This window comes from Notolabrus celidotus, chromosome 3 (assembly GCF_009762535.1).
Source record: "Notolabrus celidotus isolate fNotCel1 chromosome 3, fNotCel1.pri, whole genome shotgun sequence".
Lineage (NCBI taxonomy): Eukaryota > Metazoa > Chordata > Actinopteri > Labriformes > Labridae > Notolabrus > Notolabrus celidotus.
In genome coordinates this window covers 30,617,898-30,639,151 of record NC_048274.1, presented here as the reverse complement: position 1 = coordinate 30,639,151, position 21,254 = coordinate 30,617,898, and the positions used below count along the sequence as shown (strand labels likewise).

The window sequence follows — 21,254 nt, the reverse complement described above, 5'->3', positions numbered from 1 at the left end:
TGTGACACACACACAGGTGATTAGTAAGAAAGCATGAGGAACCACAGATAAAACTGGGTCTGTCGATTTTAACCCTGGTCTCTGGGGGCCAAGACCTTGGATCATCTTTCCAGTCACCTCACTGTGGCTCTAGTATAGTGAACAAAGTGCTTTTTTATTTAGTGAGGAGATTGCCAATGAACATAATCCAGACATTAGTGTGTGAATAATTAGGCAGTATAAAGTAACACTGATGTAACTAGTCCAAGGGGATGATCACAGTTGGATTCTAGTGGAGGGGGTTTCTTCACATAGGAACTCCCCATGTTTCTGTAAGCCTTCTGTCAAGTTTCTACAACAGCAGAGGTAAAGGTAGTGTATCAAAGTATTAACCATATTAACCATTTAAACCGTATTAACCCTGAACTCTAACCAAGTAAGGGACCTTCTGTAGGTTAACTCTGCTTTGCAGCAAATACTGATTTGTTGCAATGTTTTATCAAACGTACCCTCAAGAGTTTAAAATTGAGTTTTGTTGTTTTGTTTTTCGAAGCATGGGTTATTGGTTTCATCAAATCTACATACTGCTGTTTTCATCATTTTATTACCATCACACATTAATCTACCAGCACTATGGTTGAATCTCTCAGGGTGCTTTCACGCCAATTTGTCTGGTCAAAACAAATTCTAGAAGGTGTGTGTGTCTCTCTTTCTCGCTCTCTCTCTCTCTCTCTCTCTGGGTGTGTGTTAGAAACTGTCATGTGAATTTTGGTGCAGAATTAACAACTAGGCCGAGGCCACTTCAAAAGAAGGACTCAGTTTGCTTCTAACTAAACTGTGGTGTGGTGTGTCTGTGTTTGTTTGTGGTGTTAAAGCAAAGCAGACAGACTGTGTGAGACCAGAATATCAATTCAAAAGCACAAGTGTTATTGATTCAGCAAGCTAATTGTATGAACTCTAAAGAAAATGTTCAAAGGGACCTATTTGAGCAACCTATATAATTATGCAGTATCATTTGGTAAACATACTAAAGTGTCAGTATGAGGGCACGGGATTTCCCTGATACATCAAAAAGATAAAAGAGCATTTCCTCATTAAAAAGAAGTAAGAAAGCCACCATACAGTATACATATCTCCTATAAATAACATTACAACATAAAACATTTCTGTCCTATATTCCCACTGGTGCTGTTCCAGCCTGCTTAACACATGATGTGGTGCATTTGCCAAATCTAAACCCTGTACCAGTTTCCAAGAACAGACACATCACAAAATCTTATCCAAGGTACTTAAAAAGGCTATTCTGTGTAGTGTTGGCTAATCTCTATCAAAATAACCTACTACTAAATTCTTAGCCAGGTTTCAGGGCTGCTGGGTCTGCATATTTAAATTAGAAAATGCTGATCCCTCACTGTCTATTTCTTTGACTATGATATCCTGATCCAACCAGACATAAGTATAGCATAGAATATTGTTCATGGGGTTGGTGTTGGTGGTATTGACCTGAGTTGGTTCATGTCATACTCAGTAATGGACATTTCCCAGTAAACATAGCAATTTTACTTCATAGCCGATGTATCAAGTGGAGTCCCACAAGGCTCCATCCTAGGCCCCATTCTCTTCTCCATTTACATGCTCCCAATGGACAAGATAATCAAAGGGGGAAACATCCCCTTATGCTGATGACACAGCTCCGATAAAGTTAAAATCTCATGTGATTGAAAAAAACAAAAGGCTAGAGGCTCAAAATGTCACTTTTATCCCAAACTGAATTAGAGCAAGGATAAGGGTGTTTTTTCAGCCCGGTAGATTTCATCTCTAATAGCTCAGGTTAACTTTGCACACGTACCTCGAGCTCTATGCGATGAGAACTTTGTTTTGATATTAGACTGTGCTTTTACATAAAAAAGATAAAAGCTGGGGTAAGATCCTGTACTTTAGCCTCAAACACATTCTTTTTGTGGAGTGATTTAGCAAAATTTAGCTATGCTTTCATCTCCTCTTGACTTCATAGATGAAACTCCATGTAAACTGGTTTCAGCCAGTCATCCCCATGCCTGCATTTTGTCCTGCAGCCAGGTTTCTGACTGGCTCCTGGAAGAGAGAGCATATCATTCCTATTCTGGCCTCCCTTCATTGGTTTCCAATTCACTTTAGAATTGATTTGAAGATTTATTTTTTTCCCCAGCATTGAATAGCCTGGCCCCGGTTTGATGAGATTTGGCCCCTCTATTGACTCCTTTAAGTCCTGGCTCAAAACATACTATTGTATGTTAGCGATTGATTCCCTCTCTTTTGAATAGGCTGCTTGTGTGTAGTGTCTGTCTTTCTGTGCTTTTCTTTCTCTTTTCCTCAGTATCTTGTGACTGTTCAGTTAATTTGTATTTGTGCCTTTGCCTTGAACAATACTGTAGTCAGCTGCAGCTATTTTTAAACATGCTGTTTAAATAAATCAGAAAAATGAATTGATGGATTGATTCATTTTAAGCAAGTCCTGTTGCTGTCAGGACAAATAATAATCGTTAATAGTTTTGTCTTTGTGAGCTCTCCATGGCCCCACAGAAGTAAAATATGCATAAGTTGCAATAATATGCTAATGACTTCCAGTGAGTCTCCAGGACTTGTTTTTTGTAAGATGTAAAGGATTCATAAATGATAGAAAAGACAGCCCTTTCTGAAAAAAGTGAAACCCGTCCCATAACACCCTCGTCTCAATATTTATAATCTTCCAATAGGTTTTTTACCCTCCCACATGGCACCTAATACTCCCTAAACACACAAGCATGGAGATAGATGGGGACAAATTGGCAGTGAGACCCAGAACATAACTGGGTTTAACAAATGGGCCCCTCCCTCTGCAAATGTTTCATCAAGTTAGGCCCATGATACCTCAGGGAGGCTCAACAGTTAGCACTAGCATCCTAGAGTCAAGTAAGTGAAACTCCAGATCGTTTACGTTACGTGTAAACAGGAAGAAGGACCATGATGCACTTGGTGGAGTTAAGCTATTACTACTCAATACTGACACCCTGGGAAAGTTTGCAACTGCCTGTGTCGGCCAACTTGTTGTTTAATTCACATTATAGTGACTTAGAAATGTCACAAACTTAAGAAAACAATTTAGAACATTTACATTTTGTAGAAGTGGATACATACATTGGAATAAATCTACCACCCAGTTACATTTAGTTTCATTATTTGCAATCCTCAAGTAATTGGAACTATTTGATTTCTTACCGTATTTTTGAAAACAGTCTCTTCTCTACGTTTAGCCTCATGTCCACAAAACGGGCCACTGACAACAAAGGCTTTGAAAAATCTTCCAAGGTGGAGATTTTATAGAAACTGATTTTTATCTGTATTCATGTAGACGCAAAAAACAGTTTAGGTAAATGCTGATGTCATCTCAACTTATGCATAGCTTTTGTTGATATTAATTGCACATGTGTCAAGAGGGTGATTTACCAGTTTATATTGGGTTTAATTGCATGTTTACAAGAAAACCTAATGTTCGTCATTATACCCCTTGCTAAAGAAGATGCTCAATATACAGGTGCACAATGTTCTACTTTGGCATTTGCTGTAACAACTGATTACGCATTATTGACATCAACTGGTGTGGCATGCTTATGTGGGCAAGTTCAGTAATTTTGGTGTTGTCATTCTAGTACATTTTCCTGGTTTCCTTTTGTACTTCAAACAATGGTAGGTCATAGAAAAGAGGTGTTAGAAAGAGGACAGGGGAAGCAGAATTGGGCCAAGTATCCTGTTTAGGCTGGGACTCACCCTTGACTGCTGAGGCTGCTTAGGAAGAAACTAAATTTATCCCTTTGGTGTCAAAAATAGCCAGGTTTCTTTGAGTTACTGCATGCTTGCCAGAACCGCACATTGTTTGTCACTATCCATCTCTTTTTCTGCATCCCTCTTTGTCAGACCATCGAGTCATGGCTGATGGATGTACTTCAATGAGTCTGGTTCTGCTCGAGGTTTCTGCCTGTTCAAACAAAGTGTTTTCTTGCCACTATTTCTGAAAGTTTCCAAGTGCAAGCTCATGGTGGATTATGTTTCTCTCTATAAATAATTTAACAGAGACTACTGACTGAACCTGCATTTTTGTACACGCTTATATCACTTTTGTGATGATTTGGCACTATATGAATGAAAATGGATTGATTGTTTGACAGCCTGACACCACAGCTCGTCATTTTGTTACTGTTCCACAAAGCCAGCTTAGAGGTGCATTTGTGTCTTGTGTGTTTTGTGCTAAGCTTTGCTAAAAAGCTGCTAACTGCAGTTTTATATTGACCTAACAGATATGGTAGTAAGTGTATCTTTTCACTAACTCTCTGCTGTATAGCAAACAAACATAGTTTTCCTATATGTAGATTTCTTTCTTTAATGGTTTGTTTTTTAAAAGGCTTGTGTTGCTTTGCTCTGCCTCCTCTGTTGATCTTTTATCCCAACTGTTGTGGCTTTTCGAGTTTTTGACAAGAGCTTCTTTTTTTTCCCTCTTTTGTTTTGTTCTCCCTCTTCAACCCTGCACGCTCTCATCGGCATGCATTTAAAAAAAACAAACCCAAAGCCACAGAAAGGCAGCACATATTTTTATGCACCACCACGTTTGACAATGTTGCTGTTTAGGGGAGTTTGACTTTGTTGTTTGCACACTGACGGCTTTATGTCTCTTTGTGTTCCTCTTGCAGTTGGGAGGATGTGGCATACTGGGGGTGGGAGTCTGGCTCTCAGTGACCCAAGGAAACTTTGCCACACTGTCATCATCCCTTCCCTCGCTGTCGGCAGCCAACCTGCTCATCGCAGTGGGGACCATCATCATGGTGATTGGCTGTCTGGGCTGTGTGGGAGCTGTCAAAGAGAGCCGTCCTCTGCTGCTCACGGTAAGATGTTTGCATGAAAGGTTTGTGATACTATCACTGACTCTGTGGTCACGATGCCACACTCACACAATGTATTTTGTTGTTGTTGACATAACAATAACATCACTGACTTCAGCAATAAGCCTTTACATTCTCACACAGCAAGATGTTTTTAGTGTTTTTTGACTCCCTGTCTTCAGGACATGTTGTTGACTCAACCTGTATCTTTTTCATGAAAGTTGATGAGATACAATCACTGCTGTGAACAGCTGCTGTTTGGGTGGACTCACTGAAGAAAATATGTTGTAAACAACAAGTATTTCAATTAACATTTAAAGGTGACATATCATGCAAAATTGACTTTTTAATGGTTCTTTACCTGAAATATGTGTCCCTGGCATGTCTACAAACCCCCCAAGAATGAAAAAAATCCATTCTGCCCCTGTTTTGATTTCTACACCTTTCTGTAAATGTGTGTGAAACGAGCCGTTTCAGACTTCCGTGTTTTTGTTACGTAACAACAATATCCGGTCTGTCACGGAGTCAGAGCTCGGAGCTTGTTCAGCCCATAGACTGTATAAAATAATACTGAATCCCTCCCCCGTTTTTCATTACCTGCACAAATATGTGCCAACAAGGAGCTTAGGAGGGAGGCATGCTAGTTGTAGGCTTTCTTAATAAACGCAAAGGTCGGTTTTACTCCCCACGTCTGCAGATTTGAAGATATAGTGGATGATTTTTATTTGTCATGGATAAGTGCTAGCGCTAATTAGCATAGCCACATAGCTATATGTTCATAGCTGTAGCTGTAGCTGTAGCTGTGTACCAAGACACACGTCGACATACTGACAAATAAAACAACAAGAAACACTAAATCTGTGACCAATCCTTCATAAAAGGTCCCGCTGCCTTTCTGGCAGAGGTCGGGTTTGACTCCCCACGTCTGCAGATTTGAAGATCTAGTGGATGATTTATCATGGATAAGTGCTAGCGCTAGTTAGCATAGCCACATAGCTACATGCTCGTAGCTGTGTACCAAGACACACGTCTACATACTGATAAATAAAACAACAAGAAACACTAAATCTATGACCAATCCTTCAGAAAGGTCCTGCTACAGGCGCCTCTCCGTCAGGATCAGATTCAGAGGGTTGAAGTAACGCGATCTCTGAGCAGCCGTGTATATTCAGCCAACATGTAAACATTAGATCAACGTGCTGGAGAGCCGAGGCACATCCACTTCCGGAGGGGGCGTGGTCAGAGGGAAAACAGAGTGTTCTGATGAGGAATGAAGAAAAGGACTTTTCAGGCATGCCAAAATCTGATTTCAAAGTGTTTTTTTGAGCATAAACTTTAAATACATGTTTTTGGGACCTCTTAGACCAATATATATTGATGAAAAAAGCATGATATGTCCCCTTTAAGGTTTGTTTGTGATAAGCAGAAGGAGAACAGTAATTATGAGTTTCAGTAACCAGCATGGCTAAAAAGACAAAAGTAGAACAGTAGAGACAAAAAACACGGTGTCATCTACAAACAAATCGAAGGAGAGGTATCTGATTAAAAACAGTGTTTCAGTGGGTGTGAAATTGTTTTTTGGGTTGTTAGATGTGTTGCTGTTTCACGTTAACTGTGGCACTGATATAAAGGTACTATCTCTGACTGACAACCTATAACAGTTCTGACATCAGCTCTGCATTTCTGTGCCTGACGTGTTCATCTGCAACAAGCTTTAAGGTCATTTCAGTATTGTATAGTATTGTTTTCATGATTATATAGCGATCCCTTCGCAGCGATACATTTAGAAAAATGTCCTACAGATGTTTCCCTCAAATTCCTGAAATCACGAAGTCCTCCACTCCTGGAGATGTCGCTATTTGGCCAGTGGGGTGGCACCCAGAGTTGCCTTGAGCAAGAGCAGAAGTAGTCATAAGCAGTTTGCGCTGCTCATGAAGAGAAAGCTGTATAACTAAAATGAGATGTTATTTTCTGATCTTTTTAAGTGGTTACACACTCTAAAGAATTTAAAAACACTTCCACATCTCTGCACAAACATGCAGGAGGAAGCCGCTCTTCATCTTTCCCAGTGTGTGTGTCTCCGCACTGCCCTTTGTTTCACCCACAGCTCTGAACACAGACGGTTCAAAATCACAGGTTGGCAAATTCTTAAGTCTTAAGTCCCTTTGTGTCTCATTAGATGCACAAGTTACTTTTGTGTCTGCTGCAGACTGACAGTAAGTAGAGGAGAGAGACAGTCGTGTCCTGATATGTTTTCTTTTAGTCTCGACCTGTGGACTGTTGGCTGTGAGCTCCACACCTCTGCACAATGACTGACACACAGAAATGAGCCAAACACAGCCACAGAATGACAAAAAAACAAACTACAGATATCGGTCAGATTCCCTGTTGATACAGACATTATATGGTTTCTTCTCATGAACAGTGCAAACATGACCCTGTTGAAGGCACCAACTGAATCCAAAGAAGGTAAAGGATGAAATCTACTTTCTGTTCCTTTGGAGGTAACTCCCAGCAATGTGTGGTTCTTATGATTCTGTATTATAAAACTAGAATGAAGAACTATGTGAACACATTGGAATAAGTTTAACTCCCCCAGCTGTTCCAAAATACTCCCTACTAGCCTTCATTCAAGTCACCACAGTACTTAAGTTAACTTTTTTTTCCATGGAAACCTTCCTGACTCTCTCTTTCAGAGTCAAACTGTCTCAGAAGCTAATATTCCACAAACATAAATTCTGGTTATGTTTTTAGCTGATTACGCTTATGTGCCTTTTTCATTATTTAAATACTACGTCAGTGGCCAAATCTGTTTCTTAAAATATAGCAGCATGCAAACGTGCTGCAATCCAGAGACACACTGCTTCAACAGTCTGGAGAAGCTCAATGAAAAACGAGCCAAACATGGACGTGAGAGCAGAATACAAATACAAGTACTTGAATCTTACTTGTAGAATGAAATGCTATATTTTATTGATGTATGACCTCCCTGAGCTTATGATGTAAACCTCCCCTGCTGTATTTGGGTCATAAGGGTCTAGCCCTGTTGCAAGAGAAGCTGAACCCTTGGACCAGCCCCAGAACCCCTGCTGTCATGGTTGCGCTGCTTTTATTCAGATTCATATTTCTATATCTTGCTCGTAGCTTGGTTAGGTCCATAGTCTATAAATCAGCCCTGGCTTGTTTGTTTATTCGAGGGTTGTCATTCAGCTGATGTCATTAATTTTGGAGTATTGATAGCACCAATGTAATCACTGGGAAGAGCAGCACAACACTTTATGTCCGTGGCCACTTAAATATAATCTGTTACCTTATTGTGAGTTAATATAGTGCTGGAGAAGCTCATAACAAGCGCAGATGCAGTACAGTCTGTCAGGGTAATGCTTTATTTAAGTACATCACAGGTCATCTAAACCAGGGGTTCCCAAAGTGTGGGACGGGACCCCTTGGGGGGTCGCGAAACACAAATGGGGGGTCGTTAGATGTCCTCCAGAATGTTTTTTTTTTTTTTTAATTATCTAAAAATATTTAATTTTACCCATTATAGTAAAAAATATCAACAAAATAGTAGCTAACCTTGAAATAAAACCGTGAAAATAGAAAATGTAATGCGTTTCCTGCCTTTCTTTTTGTCAGATGACACCTAAGTTTAGGGTTAGTGAACAGTGAATTATCAAAAGCATCAGTAGGTTAATTCATTACAGTTAGGCTAAGTTTCTGCAGACCAGCTAAATGAAGCCACATTAAATCACTTTGAGGGACAGTGGGGGTCGCAAGTCTTTGGCATCTATTTGGGAGTCGCAAGCTGAACATTTTGGGAACCCCTGATCTACACCACATATTTTTTATCAAAGTTGTGTCTGAATTTTGTTTCCTGGTCATTTTAAGAGCTTAACCAGAAGTACAAATGTTGAACAGCTCACTATTGGGCAATCAAATCAATCATAGCTGCAAATGTAACATGGCTATCAAATGTTTCAAAGCACACTGAAAACATACTTCTATTGACAACTATTAAGTCCTGAAAATTGTGCTCAATAATGATTTGATGGTCACAAAATGAAATATAAAAATAGGACCAGTATGATATGTTGATAATTATATTTAAGAGCAGTGCTCTGCTGAATTTTAATAAAGTGTAATTTCCACAGAGGTGTCTGAACTTGGACTAACCTGAATTTGCCATGGGAAAAGAGACATTTATACTCTCTAACATGCAAATCAGGCCACAGGAGGTGTTTGGCATCAAATATTGCATATTTTCATGCTCTAACTTAAACAAATTTTGTGCTTAGCTCCAATTTCTAACCAGTTATACCTGATAAAAGTGAACTCAGGTTCTGAACGATTGGTGATCGATGAACAAACAAAAAGCTGATGTAATCACGCACCAACCCTCCCCAACATTTATCACAAAGAATAATTCTGTCAGGGGGGGAAATAGCATTAATCATTAGAAAATGGCACAGCAGGAGGAAGCAATTATTAGCTCTGTGGGAACAAGTCTTGGTGTCGATCATTAGTATGATCCATGACATTTTCCCCACAGTGACCAGACGAATTCCAGCGCTGTGTCAATATAATGAGACCGGGCAAATTATAAGTCTGCTTTAATGAGTGACAGAGCGTCTTCACAGAGATTAGAAAGGACGTTTCTGCCTTCAAGTTTCTGGGCTAATTAGCATGTTGATCACTGATGAGGGACACTGAGTATTGAAACATCTCTGATGTGTTTGTGGAATTACTGTTGTGCTCTGTGCCGGTAAAAGTATCACTGCCTTTTGTGCAGCACCTAATTTGTAGAAACATCAGAGCTACTGGTTTATAGTTCTCAAAATATGCTTCCGCAATTCTGTGCTTTGAATGCCTTCAAAGACTTTTCAGACACATTATTTAAACACATAAACACATCTGTTTGCTCATGTTTTCGTAGGCAGAAGTATTGCAGCAACCATCAGAGCAAGCTGCTAAAAAATGTGGTTGAAATTCATGTTTGTAAATTGATCTCTCATAAGAGGCTTCAAATGCCCTGATGGTTTTTTCAGTTGGCTGCATACTGTGAATGGTTAGAACACAATTTTTGCCAAAGTTAGATCAAAAAGACTTCTGAGAGGATGTGGGGAGGTGTTTCAGGTGTGCATGGTGCTGGAAGTAGAAGTCCTGTTCTTTTTTAGCATAGACACTATTGAGCTGCTGTTGGAGCTCACCCAAGGCTTTTTTAAAAACTCATCCAGTTCTTCGATCCAAAAGAAGTCAAAGTACAGACACAAGCCTGCCAACTTAAGCAGAAAAGTTAGATATGAGTCCTAAGGTGCACTTTGGCTGGAAAGATCCAATCACTAAGCATCAAACTGGCTGGTGTCTGCTCTATTTGAAGTGTATGAGGTAACCTGATCAGACATGCACACATTTAAATTAGTTCAGTTTCAGATTTTGGGTAACTTTGAATCATGTCTGTAGATATGGTGCAGTGTTCTGTGCCCAATTATAAAAACAAAGTGTTTCTTTGTGCAGAAAGTCTCATTGTCTTCTTCTTCATGGCATAATGTAATTGGAGTCCTATGGTCTGAACGAGGCAACCAGCAACACATCAGGAAAAACTGTGGCAGGTCAAAAAGAAGTCCAACACATAACAACCCCCTAAAACCACAGGGTGCCATTACAGCACATTGTTTTTGTATGGGTTACACAGAGGAGATATAAAGTGTTAATTAGTGGGTTTATGAGGCATTTGGTTTCCTTTGACGTAGGCAGGCTAGCGGTTTCATGTCTTCTCACTAAGCTAAGCTAACTGCTGCAGGCTCAGAATAAAAAAAACTAACAGATATTTCATATTTCATATTTCAAGTTGTTCTATGTAACAGAACAGAAGTCAGGAAAACACTTCCTCCTGCCATTGATTGTGTTTCTGCAAATTGGTTTTGTTGAATTTGGAGATCTTCATATTCTTGTGGGCCAATCAAAATTTAGTTAAAGAGAAAACGTTTCTAATGAAGAAGTGAACGGCTATGTGAAGGATGATGTATAGTAAGCCTCACTTCGGGGTCCTGCTCACCATGTCCGGATTCTAATTTGCATAAGCACCTGTTCACTATACATTATCTTTCTTATAGCCTGGCTACCAACTAAAGACATAAACAAGTTGACACAAACTTTTGATTGGAAGATAATTGTATTGATTTAAAAATCGTTTATCCAGGGGTGCCGTTAGTCTAGTGGGTTTAAGTGCATGCCCAACATAAAGAGGCTATAGCCCTCGTTGCAGCAGTTGCAGGTTGCTGCATGTCTTCCCCCATTCTCCACTTCCCACTCTCTTCAGCTGTCCTATCAAATAAAGACAAAAATATTCCAGAATAATCCATGGGCTTCTTATCAGGCTCCTGAGTTAATGTTAGACTGAATATTTCATTTCATGGTCACATTAAAACAGTAATCTGCTTATTTTTTCAAATTCACATTTAACTGAACATTTCTATTGAAGGTAACTTTAGACAAGGCTAACAGCAATATTTATGTATTCTTGCTATTTGTGCTACCTCTTATCGTTCAAGTTTCTTTGTGGCAAAGGGCAACTCAGAGATGCTCTCACTGTCTCTGCTGCTGTTGTTTGGTTTACAGGACAGGATCCTGTTCCACTTCACTAGCAGAGAGGGTTGGGGTCCAGCAGCTCCTCAAACTGCTCTCACATTTGTGCCTAATAACTGACATTACTTCCAGACTCTCAAGGCTTTGGCCTGATGCAGATACGAATGCTTTTGCAACACTGTTCAATAATAATACTATCAGAAGAACTGACATTTTGGCCACATTGTCAACAGGCAGAGATGAAAAGTGCTAGACTCCTTACGCAAGTTTATTTGATGATGATAATTAATCACTGTTGTTGATAAGGTTGTGACCGATAAGAATCGAGTATTTAACACAGCTGGGCATTATAAAATACTAAATAGAGGTTTTTGGTTCTCAACTAGAGCTCTGTTTGTCCTGTTTTAGTCAAAAGAAAAACATCTTTATAGAGAAACACCTCTTCTAAAATCAAGTCTTTCAGGTGCTTTGTAGAGAGCATGCCAGTCAATATTTGAGTGTGATGCAGCGGTTGTGACATTTAACTAATTTTTTGGAACAAAATCCAATACCCTGTCCTTTTAAACTGAAAATGAGAGGTGTGTAGGGACACTTTTTTCATCAGGGTAATGGGTAATTAAAGTCATGTTTTGCACTGGTGAGCACAGACAGTCAATACTAATGCAAGTCAGAGGGCACAGGGAAGGTGATGGGTCTGTGACCTGATCTGCCCACAAATTAGTGAGAAAGGTGAGGCCATGGTGGTTTGAATGGAAGCAGACTGTTAACACAGAGCAGGTCTGAGATTTAGAGCCTGTTAATGATTGGACCCACCACATCAAAAGAACAGGTGTATAACCTCAAAGGCTTCCCTCCATCTCAGCTCCAGGCTGCAGGATTCCAAAAGGTATTGATTTTGGAGGCGCCGGAGGATTGTGTGGCTGACATTGCTGCTTCACCAGTCTTATATTGGACTGTCAACACACACAAAGAGCTGCTGTAGCTTTAACACTGCGAGGAAATCACAGCATGGATGAACATGGAGGAATCAATCCCTGTGCCAGGACTTTGATGATGGTTCTCATCCTGCAGCCCAGCCAAGGCATCAATCTCTGCTAAACAGGGATATCAGCACTGCTCGCCAAACACGGCAACATAAATAACATGAGTATACATGCAAGGCTGTGCAGTGCGTTATATGAATTTCCATAATGTGTGCCATCTGCATAGATACCTCAGTGACTAATGAAAGCTAGTGTGCTTTAGATATATTACAGTCCACTTGAATAGACAGTAAATATTACAGTATAACTCTCTCTAGGAATGAGTGTCAAATGTTTTCTGTGCTACGACCTGCTCTGCTGTAATAAAACAAGCTGCAAACATGAAAACACTTTACAAAAAATAAGACTTAACCCTGAGGAGCTCTATTCTGGTCGTTAACAAGTCTCGGTGTCCTGCAGGTTTTTGTTTCCCCACTGAAAGTGTCCGTTAGACACAGACCAGCTGTGGCTCATTAACTCTCCTGGTACAACAATTGTAATAGAACAAAAATCAGCCAGACACTGACCCAGCATGACAACAATGTAACTCAGAGGCCTGTAAAAGCTGCTTTTTCTTGCTGTTGATGCGCTTACATGATAATACACACAAACATGTGTCATTACCATAGACTGTAATGGACACAGCCACTGTGAAGTCACTGTTTTTCTTTTAAGTGCTGCTATGAACCAAGAAGCTAAAAGAGATTGCGGATCACAGTGGCTGGCTTGCACGTGTTTCCGTTAAGACCGCAGACTGAAGCTGGAAAAAATAACCTTTCAGATGGTCTGTTATAACAATGACAAGCAATGTTATTTGCCCAATATTTACATGAAAATTATACTAATGGCACAACTAAAACACAGCTGAGAGGTTGAGTGGCGTAACTGTAATTAGCTGAGTTGATGTCTAGCACAGCCAACTGCATCCACTTATAACCCAGGGTGACCACGCTCCTATGTTTACATTATTTTGATCCTCATTATAACTCAAATTGATCATTTACCTTAAAGGATATTACCCAGTCTAATTTTTAGGGATGCACACATAGATTGTATAAAATATGGACGTAGTATCCGTGACGTCACCCACCTGTTTCTGTTGAGCTGTTTTCAGGCCAATCGTCGGCGGGAGCCATTTTGCTGCTGTCAAGCGATTGTGACGTAAAGAGGCGGGCTTTGAGCCTCCTAGCCAACAGCTACAGTGTTCCCGCCTGTCAATCAAGTCAGCTTTGTCTCTCATTGGAAGACTCGGAATCTCAATATCTTCGAAATTGCTGCGTTAGAAAAAAAGTCATTCCCCGCGCCGATCCAGAAATGAGCTATCCAGACTACACTGGTCTTTTGTACCAGGCTGTAAACATGTTTATTTCTGCTGTAAAGATTGGCCTTCCGCAGCCAGCCTCAAGCGGATCCTCGACTAACTGCAGTTTTTAGCACGTCCGCATTAAACTCATATTTCTAGACCGGAGGTTGCCGTTTGGATGCACAGTATTGGATTTTGCCACTTTTGGCCTCTACCAATATAAACACCTTTCTTTCATTATACTATAATTACTAGAATTGACCTGTTACTTTTATTTTTACAGTCTATTCGTTTTAGAAAGAGTCATAAAACTAGGCAAATAACATTTTGTGTTACTTTAAATGATAAACACATTCTTTTTCAAATATAGACATTCAGTTGTTTGTCTACTGTCTGTTTCAAATATATCAAAATACTTCCAGCCACAATGTTCAAGCTTGTTGGTGAAGCTGTTATTGCATAGTTAATAATGCGTCCCCATATCGGCCGAACAACTGATACTGATTATTAACTTTTCAAACTATTATCTGCTGATATCAATATAATGTTGATGATACAATGCATCCCTAGTAATTCTGTATATAATATCTAGGGAATAGGTAACCACACCATAACTGTCTGGTTACCAAGCTTTAAACATGTTCATACAGTTGAAGAGTTGAGCATTTAAATAAGGACTTTTATTTCACACAGATATGCACAGGTAGAGCAGCATCAGGAAAAATACTGTACATCTTCCCAGGTTAGAAATTCTCAGTTCTATCTAGTGATGAGAAATAAGGGTTTAAAAAAATAACTCTCTCCCTTTACTTTGCTCTGCCTGCAAGGACATGATGAGGGGAAGGATGTCAGGGATGAAAGCAGCCTTCCAACAACATACACGCTGAACTAGCAAGTGTGATGATTTATATATAGATGTCTTACTATGCAGCACACAGTGGTGGAAAGAATACATATTACAGCACTCTACTTCACTGCACAGTTTTGGGCTACTACAGTATATTTGAGGTCATATGTTACTTCTTTGCTACTGCTACTACTTTTTTTGCAAATCAGAGACACTTATTGAACTTTGAACTTAACTCATGACCACCTTATGAACCCGAATATAAGACAGAGTAATTTTTCTTTGAAGTAAATCTGTAAATGCAGGATTTCATACATTAGGGTTCAGTAATCAAGTGTCAACATTTTTCCACAACTGTGGGCGGCACCACTCATCTGTAAAGCCATCGTACCCTTCATGTCACAGGCCAGCCGTCAGAGCTGATCTACGTTGTTGTCTGTCACATATCACTCTGCTACACTCGTATGTTTACCTGCCACTTCACTTTGTGGTAGGGTGACCCAGCCGTGAGGCGATCGTCCAGCAGAGCAGTGACCAGAAATGAGGCTTCGAATTCAGTATCAAAGTTTACACACAAAGTTTATTCATGCAGCATGAGAGAGAAGTTACAGCATACTCAAGAGCATCTGAAGTTCTCCGCTGAATGACAGAGATGCTCAATACTTTATAGTTCTTCAAACATAAGGAAGGAAAAACTTCTATCACATATACATATTTGGCCTTGTAGCAATACAGGAGTGGGTGTATTGTTTTTATCAATCCGTGCCGCGTCCCCCATACATCTGCTTTCAGTCTGCGGGCTTCAATCTATGAGCAGGGTAACTCAGGGTTAGGTGAAGCAAACCTGCCAGCGAGCAGGTTAGTTTCATGGAGTATGTTGACCGGGTAACTGAGTCAGTGTTACGCTGAACTGGCTTTGAGAAACCGAAAAACCGGAGTTTCCCTCATTTCAGGGTTTACTAACTTGGGATTTTCACTTAACCTGCTTTCTGAAACGGGCCCAACGTTTTTTGTCATGATGTTTTGGCGCTTGAAGACAAAGCCACTGAACCCGGCATCTAGTTTGTTTCTTCTTTTAAATACTTGAGATTCTTAATCGATGAGTCACTGTCTTTAAAGCTTCATATTCAACAACTTGTAAGAAGTTGAAGTTGCGGCTGAGCCTCTATTTCAGAAATAAGTCCTGTTTTTCTTTGTTTCATAAAAAGAGACTTGTTGATGCGACATATGCCCCAGACTGGCTGAGGCGATATTTTCATATGCATGCATCTTCTCTGTGACTTCACTCTCTGGATATTGAGGTTTATTACAAATCTTAAGTCTTTAACACATAAATGCTTCCTCTATGCTGGAGTTGGCTGGCCTGTATTGTTTATCTGTAGACTAAATCCCTGGCATGTGCTGCTGCTGGACTTGGCCAGGACACTGCAGAGTTTTCATCTCAATGAGACTCTCCTGGTTAATCATTTCACCTAAAAACTGATTCCTCTGCAGAACAGGTACATTTACTCTTGATACTTAGAAGTACATTTTGCTGACACAGTAGAACTTGTACATTGAATTTGAATGAAATATTTTTACTTTATAATGGAGATTTTTTGTTGTAAAAGCACTTTAACTTAACTAAATGATGGGAGTTCTTTCTCCAACGCTGGAAATAACCCGGGGTATGATGGAAAATCATACGAATGTTGTCTGACAACAGTTTAATATATGTAGAGCTTTTTACTTCATAGAAAACCAGTTTATGGCCCTATTTCTTCTGCTTTTTTCTGATCTCCTATAAATCTTTCCTGTGGTTGTGCTGCTGGAGGCCACTGCTGCAAACAGAATAACAGATTCCAGCTTGAATAATGACAATCCTGGAAAAACATATTGAGCCTTTTTCGGTCCTTGTGTAATGGGATCTGAGTCTTTGTTTATAATAATTTATCTCAGTATGACACCGAGCACACTCCTCCACAAAACAACCACAACTTCAATTTGAGATTCAATACTTCACCCATGTACATTTATGCAAACCATACTTTAAATTTAAACTACCTCCATTAGGGTTGTAGAGCAGATGCAAATGTATTTCTGCCGCCTGCTGTCACATAAACAAGTGTGTCATTACAGTCTTGTTAGGCAGCAGCCCCTCAGAGTCATTTAAAAGAAATTATGCAGCTTTTTATGTTTAATGTTGCAATAGGAGCAGACTAAAGCTGTTTTCATGTTTCTCTTATGATTATTAACATGACTAGGATGTTGCATCTCTCCTTTTGATGAATGATGATTCCTCAGACTAATTCTTCTGCATTAAATCAGCACTCTGGTATTGCTTTTATCATCATTAGCCTTTCTACATAGTTCACAAATGGATTTTCATAATTTACTGTTAATTCATGCAACCTGAATGATAAAAGTAACCCATTCAATGCTGTAATTTAAAATTCCTCATGTTAATTCTTACACCTTCTTATAATATATTAGAGGAGCGAAATGCAGTCCTCTGACATTAAATGCTCCCTCTCAGTCTGGCTGTTGCTCGTGGTCAAAGGAAGGGAGTTCAATTTCCCATTAAGAACAAATTAATGGGGGAATATTCAAAGAGCCGCAGGGGAAGGGTCTGTTTGTTTTCCCAATGCTGGTGATAACCAGTTTCTCATTCCTAACAATGTCCCTGTGCTCTTCGGTGTGATTTTATGGTCTCTGAGAAAAACCTGGAGCAAAAACCTGATGCAGCGAAGCAAGGAGCCGAAGAGAGCAGGGAGGGAAATGATTAAAAGAAGACAAGGCAAGGAATATTCAAGTTTATCTTTAGCTTTAAAGGATCAGGTGGTAAGATTTAGATGCAACTATTGGAAGAATTAGATGTGGTATACATAGGATAATTTACATTATCTTCTTGTTTCAACTGAAAGGTGGTTTCAATAGAACCTGTCAAATTGAAACGCTGTATTTCCACAGAAGCACAGAAAAGATACTTGTACTATTTGGTCAATTTCTAAGAGAGGAGCATTCATATTCAAGTACAAAAACATTTGTGCTACAAACTTATTTGCTGATAAGCCTGACAAATATTCAGAAGTACAACAACAAGCCCACTGGACGTCAGGGTTTACCAAAGTGGATGTGTACCGCCTTTTGTCAGCATCACGTGTAGTTTTCAGAAAAGATATCAGCAACTAAAATTCCTCCTTTATTGGGGGTACTTTTACATGCCATCATGCATTCGTGATGGTGGATTGAAGCAGCAGATTTTTTTGTACTTGCTTCCAAGCGGTCAGACCTGAATGCTCTTAGGCTGTCCAGTTTACTCAACAAAACTGCAGGAAAATGACTCTCTGTTGATTCTAAAAAAAATTAAAGGAAGCAGCCAAACTTCAGCTTCAGTTCAAGTGAGACTGTAAAAAAGATGACAGCAGGAGGAGGAGCGCTAATGATCAGATGGAGCGTAATTTGCATGAAGGAATTCATGTGTGTACTGCATCATACCCGGAATACCCGTCTCCCACAAGTTAATCAGGATGAAGTCAGGAGAAATTTACACCACACTAAGTGACAGGAGGTACAGGGAGGACTCTGCTGCTTGTGCTGGCATTATAGATGAAAATAAATGTTGAAACGACATTCAAAATGAAGGACTTTTTTCCATCAATGAAGGGAATATTATACTGTAAAACATGTGCCTTATAACAACAAATAAAACTTCAATGAAATGTTAAGACATCTCAACAGCCCTGCATGTCTGGAAACACAGGTGGATGATTAAAGTCTACCATAAACTCTGATGTACATTATACGCCCACCACCAAACTAAAAACAGATAAAATTTGCTTTCAGACGGTGAGGAAATGAAAACTTTTTGCAGATTTAAATATTTTTGGGTTGTCACAGTGATAACTGAGTATTTCATTTGTCAGGTAGATGAAAAGTATGGCTTCATTTACAGCCTAATGTTCTCCTGGACGTCTGTCTGAAAACCTTTGAATTGGTGTCAATTTTTGATGTTTTCTGCGATTCAAATATTTCTACTGTCCTTCCCATTGACAGCTTTCCCAGACAAAGATCCAGCCAAGCCAATCAGTGGTTTGTCAGTCTGATTAAAAGTGGAAGCATCTAGACCAAAATGGCCAAAAGACAAGCTCTAAATGGGTAGAAGTAAATTAGGGAGTTTTTGTTGGCAGACTTCCAGAGATAACTATGAAAGTTAGATTTTCTATTACAAATTATTCTTTGTATTTCTTGTAGTCGCTCTTGTGAGCACCAGTCCTGACACTGCCAGGACTGGTGCTTTAGTAGCTTGAGTAAATGAAGAACATGATCAATAGTAAATCCACCCACACATATTGACTACATATACTGTATAAATAATGGACGTAGTCTCCATGACATCACCCATCTGTTCCTGAGCGCTGTTTTGAAGCCACTCATCGGCAGGAGCCATATTGGTAATGCTGAACTCAATCAAACTTAGTGTAAGGTAAAGAGCTGGGGTTTCAGGCTCCTAGCCAACAGCTATGTGTTCCTGCCTGTCAGTCAAGTCAGTCATGTCCTTATTTGGGTAAAACTAGTAATCTTAATATCTTCTGAACTGTCGCATTACAAAAAAATTCACCCACCGTACAGTGTGTGCCGATAGAGAAATTAACTACATAGACCCAAGCCGTTTTTTGTACCAGCTGTAAACATGTTTATTTCTGCTGTAAAGATCATCTTTTTTGAATTGGTGTGTCTGTGGTTTCCTGTGTTTCTGCAGCCAGCCTCAAGCGGATTCTCGATGAATTGCAGTTTATAACACTTCCGCATGGGCTTCATATTTTGAGACCGGAGGTTGGATTGGCTAATATGTGTCTGAGACTGAATAAGGTGGCTTATAATGCAATGTTAGTGCAGTAAATGGTAATAACACAAGGACAATTGTTTGTAAGTAAAGTAAGTAAAGTCCAATACTAACTAAACAGAGTGATAATACGTCAGTGCTGTGTACCCGTCACACTGACTCATAATCTGTCTCCTTCTTTTACACTTCCTCCTATTTCTGGTGGCCAAGAATCCTGCAGCAGAAAAATAGGAGAAAAACTTATCTCACAGGAGGGTTCAGGTGCCTGTGGCAACATGAATCTCATCTCAAACTCTGGACCAGACTGAATCTTAATTCTGAAGTGCAGCTGCACAGCTGACCCTTCAATCTGTTGACAGAAATAAAATCATTCATATTTCCATAGCCGGTCAAAAGAAATTTGAAAAAGACAAAATGTCAGAGATTCGAACTTGACTTTTGCCATTTTGTGCAAAACTCTTCCTGTGCCTCGGTCTCCATCAATCAATATTTTTAAAACTTATATTCAGCTGCAGAACTATTTTTATAATAAAAAAGTGAAGAGCTGTTTATGTCTGGGAGAAATCTTTGCATGACGCTGTCAACATTCAGAGTTAGGTAAACGATGTGTCTTCTCTTGACTAACTTGTATTTTCACATTATCTCCAGCCTGAAAAGCTTCAGTTTGATCCACAGTTGAGGCTATTTGTTCAGTCCAAATAAAGACCTCAAAATCTCCCAAATTGGAGCAACTTTGGAAGTTGGACTCACAACACAGAGCACAAAGTACAGACAATGAAGCCTGACAGAAAAATAGAAAATGATTTCAGACAGTTATTTGAGAGGCTCTCTTCAAAAGCACATGATTCACCATGGGCTATATTCTGTTAGATCGTCTGTATCTTACCTTCCACTGTCTCCATGCTCAGTGATTCATTCATGCAGGTGCTGCCAAAGAGACCTCAGGGGCAACTGGCAGCCCTGCTCCCTGCCAGTCTTGTGAACTAGCAACACTCACATCCACTGTCAAGCATTGCCTGCAATACACAGAGGACGTGTAGCCATGATGTCTTTGAAAAAACAACTTCTCTGCCTTTAAAATCTACTTTGACCCTCTGAGATGGTCCAAGGCTTTCTGTGCGTCACTCTTAAAAAACAACTCAGGCATGCCAACAGCTCTGTGAATGCTGGGTGTGCTCTTGTTTTAGAATTTTCTTCTCCTTGTTGTTACTAAAAATGGCAGAAAAATATGTTTAGGCCAGATCTGTGCAACATGGTAAAGATATTATATTATACATTATTGGAGGAAGCATCATACAAAAATAAAATGTCTACATTCTAGAACGATTAAAAAAGAAAAATAATCAACACTATATTTTTCTTTAGTTGTTTAGTGTAAATCATTAATAATCAATAATACAAACAGAAGTTTACTCCTTCACTCTTTTCAGCTCATCCTCCCTGGCTGCTGAAGGTGATCTGAATTACGTCACAAATACCTACAATTATTCCATGAGGACATTGCTTATAGTCTTCTATCCGTCTTTCTCTCTCTCCCTAGCTGAGTTTATTTCATTACCTTGTTTTACACACTTATGCACATAAGCATTCATCTACAAAATGACCTGCAAAGTGATACCTCTCACAGCAGGTTCACCTTTTTCATCACACACTCACACGCTGAGGTTTCATCATTTAAGGGTCCCATCATAACCAAAGAATATTACAGGGGTAATAATTGAATAATATTGTAACGTACTGTATTCCCAAAGCCCTCGGAGGTGGTGCCCAAATATATTAGCATAGGTACAAAGCGAGATCA

At 39.6% G+C, this 21,254-nt stretch overlaps 1 protein-coding gene across 2 annotated transcripts in view; it reads left to right on the top strand.

Annotated features, from left to right (window-relative positions):
- Positions 1-21,254, top strand: part of tspan4a (tetraspanin 4a) — a 187,280-nt gene that overhangs the window by 108,656 nt on the left and 57,370 nt on the right. For both annotated transcript variants that reach the window (XM_034679524.1, XM_034679523.1), the window contains one exon: positions 4,683-4,874. In XM_034679524.1, the coding sequence (XP_034535415.1) occupies positions 4,683-4,874 (192 nt within the window). The remainder of the gene's footprint in view (positions 1-4,682; positions 4,875-21,254) is intronic.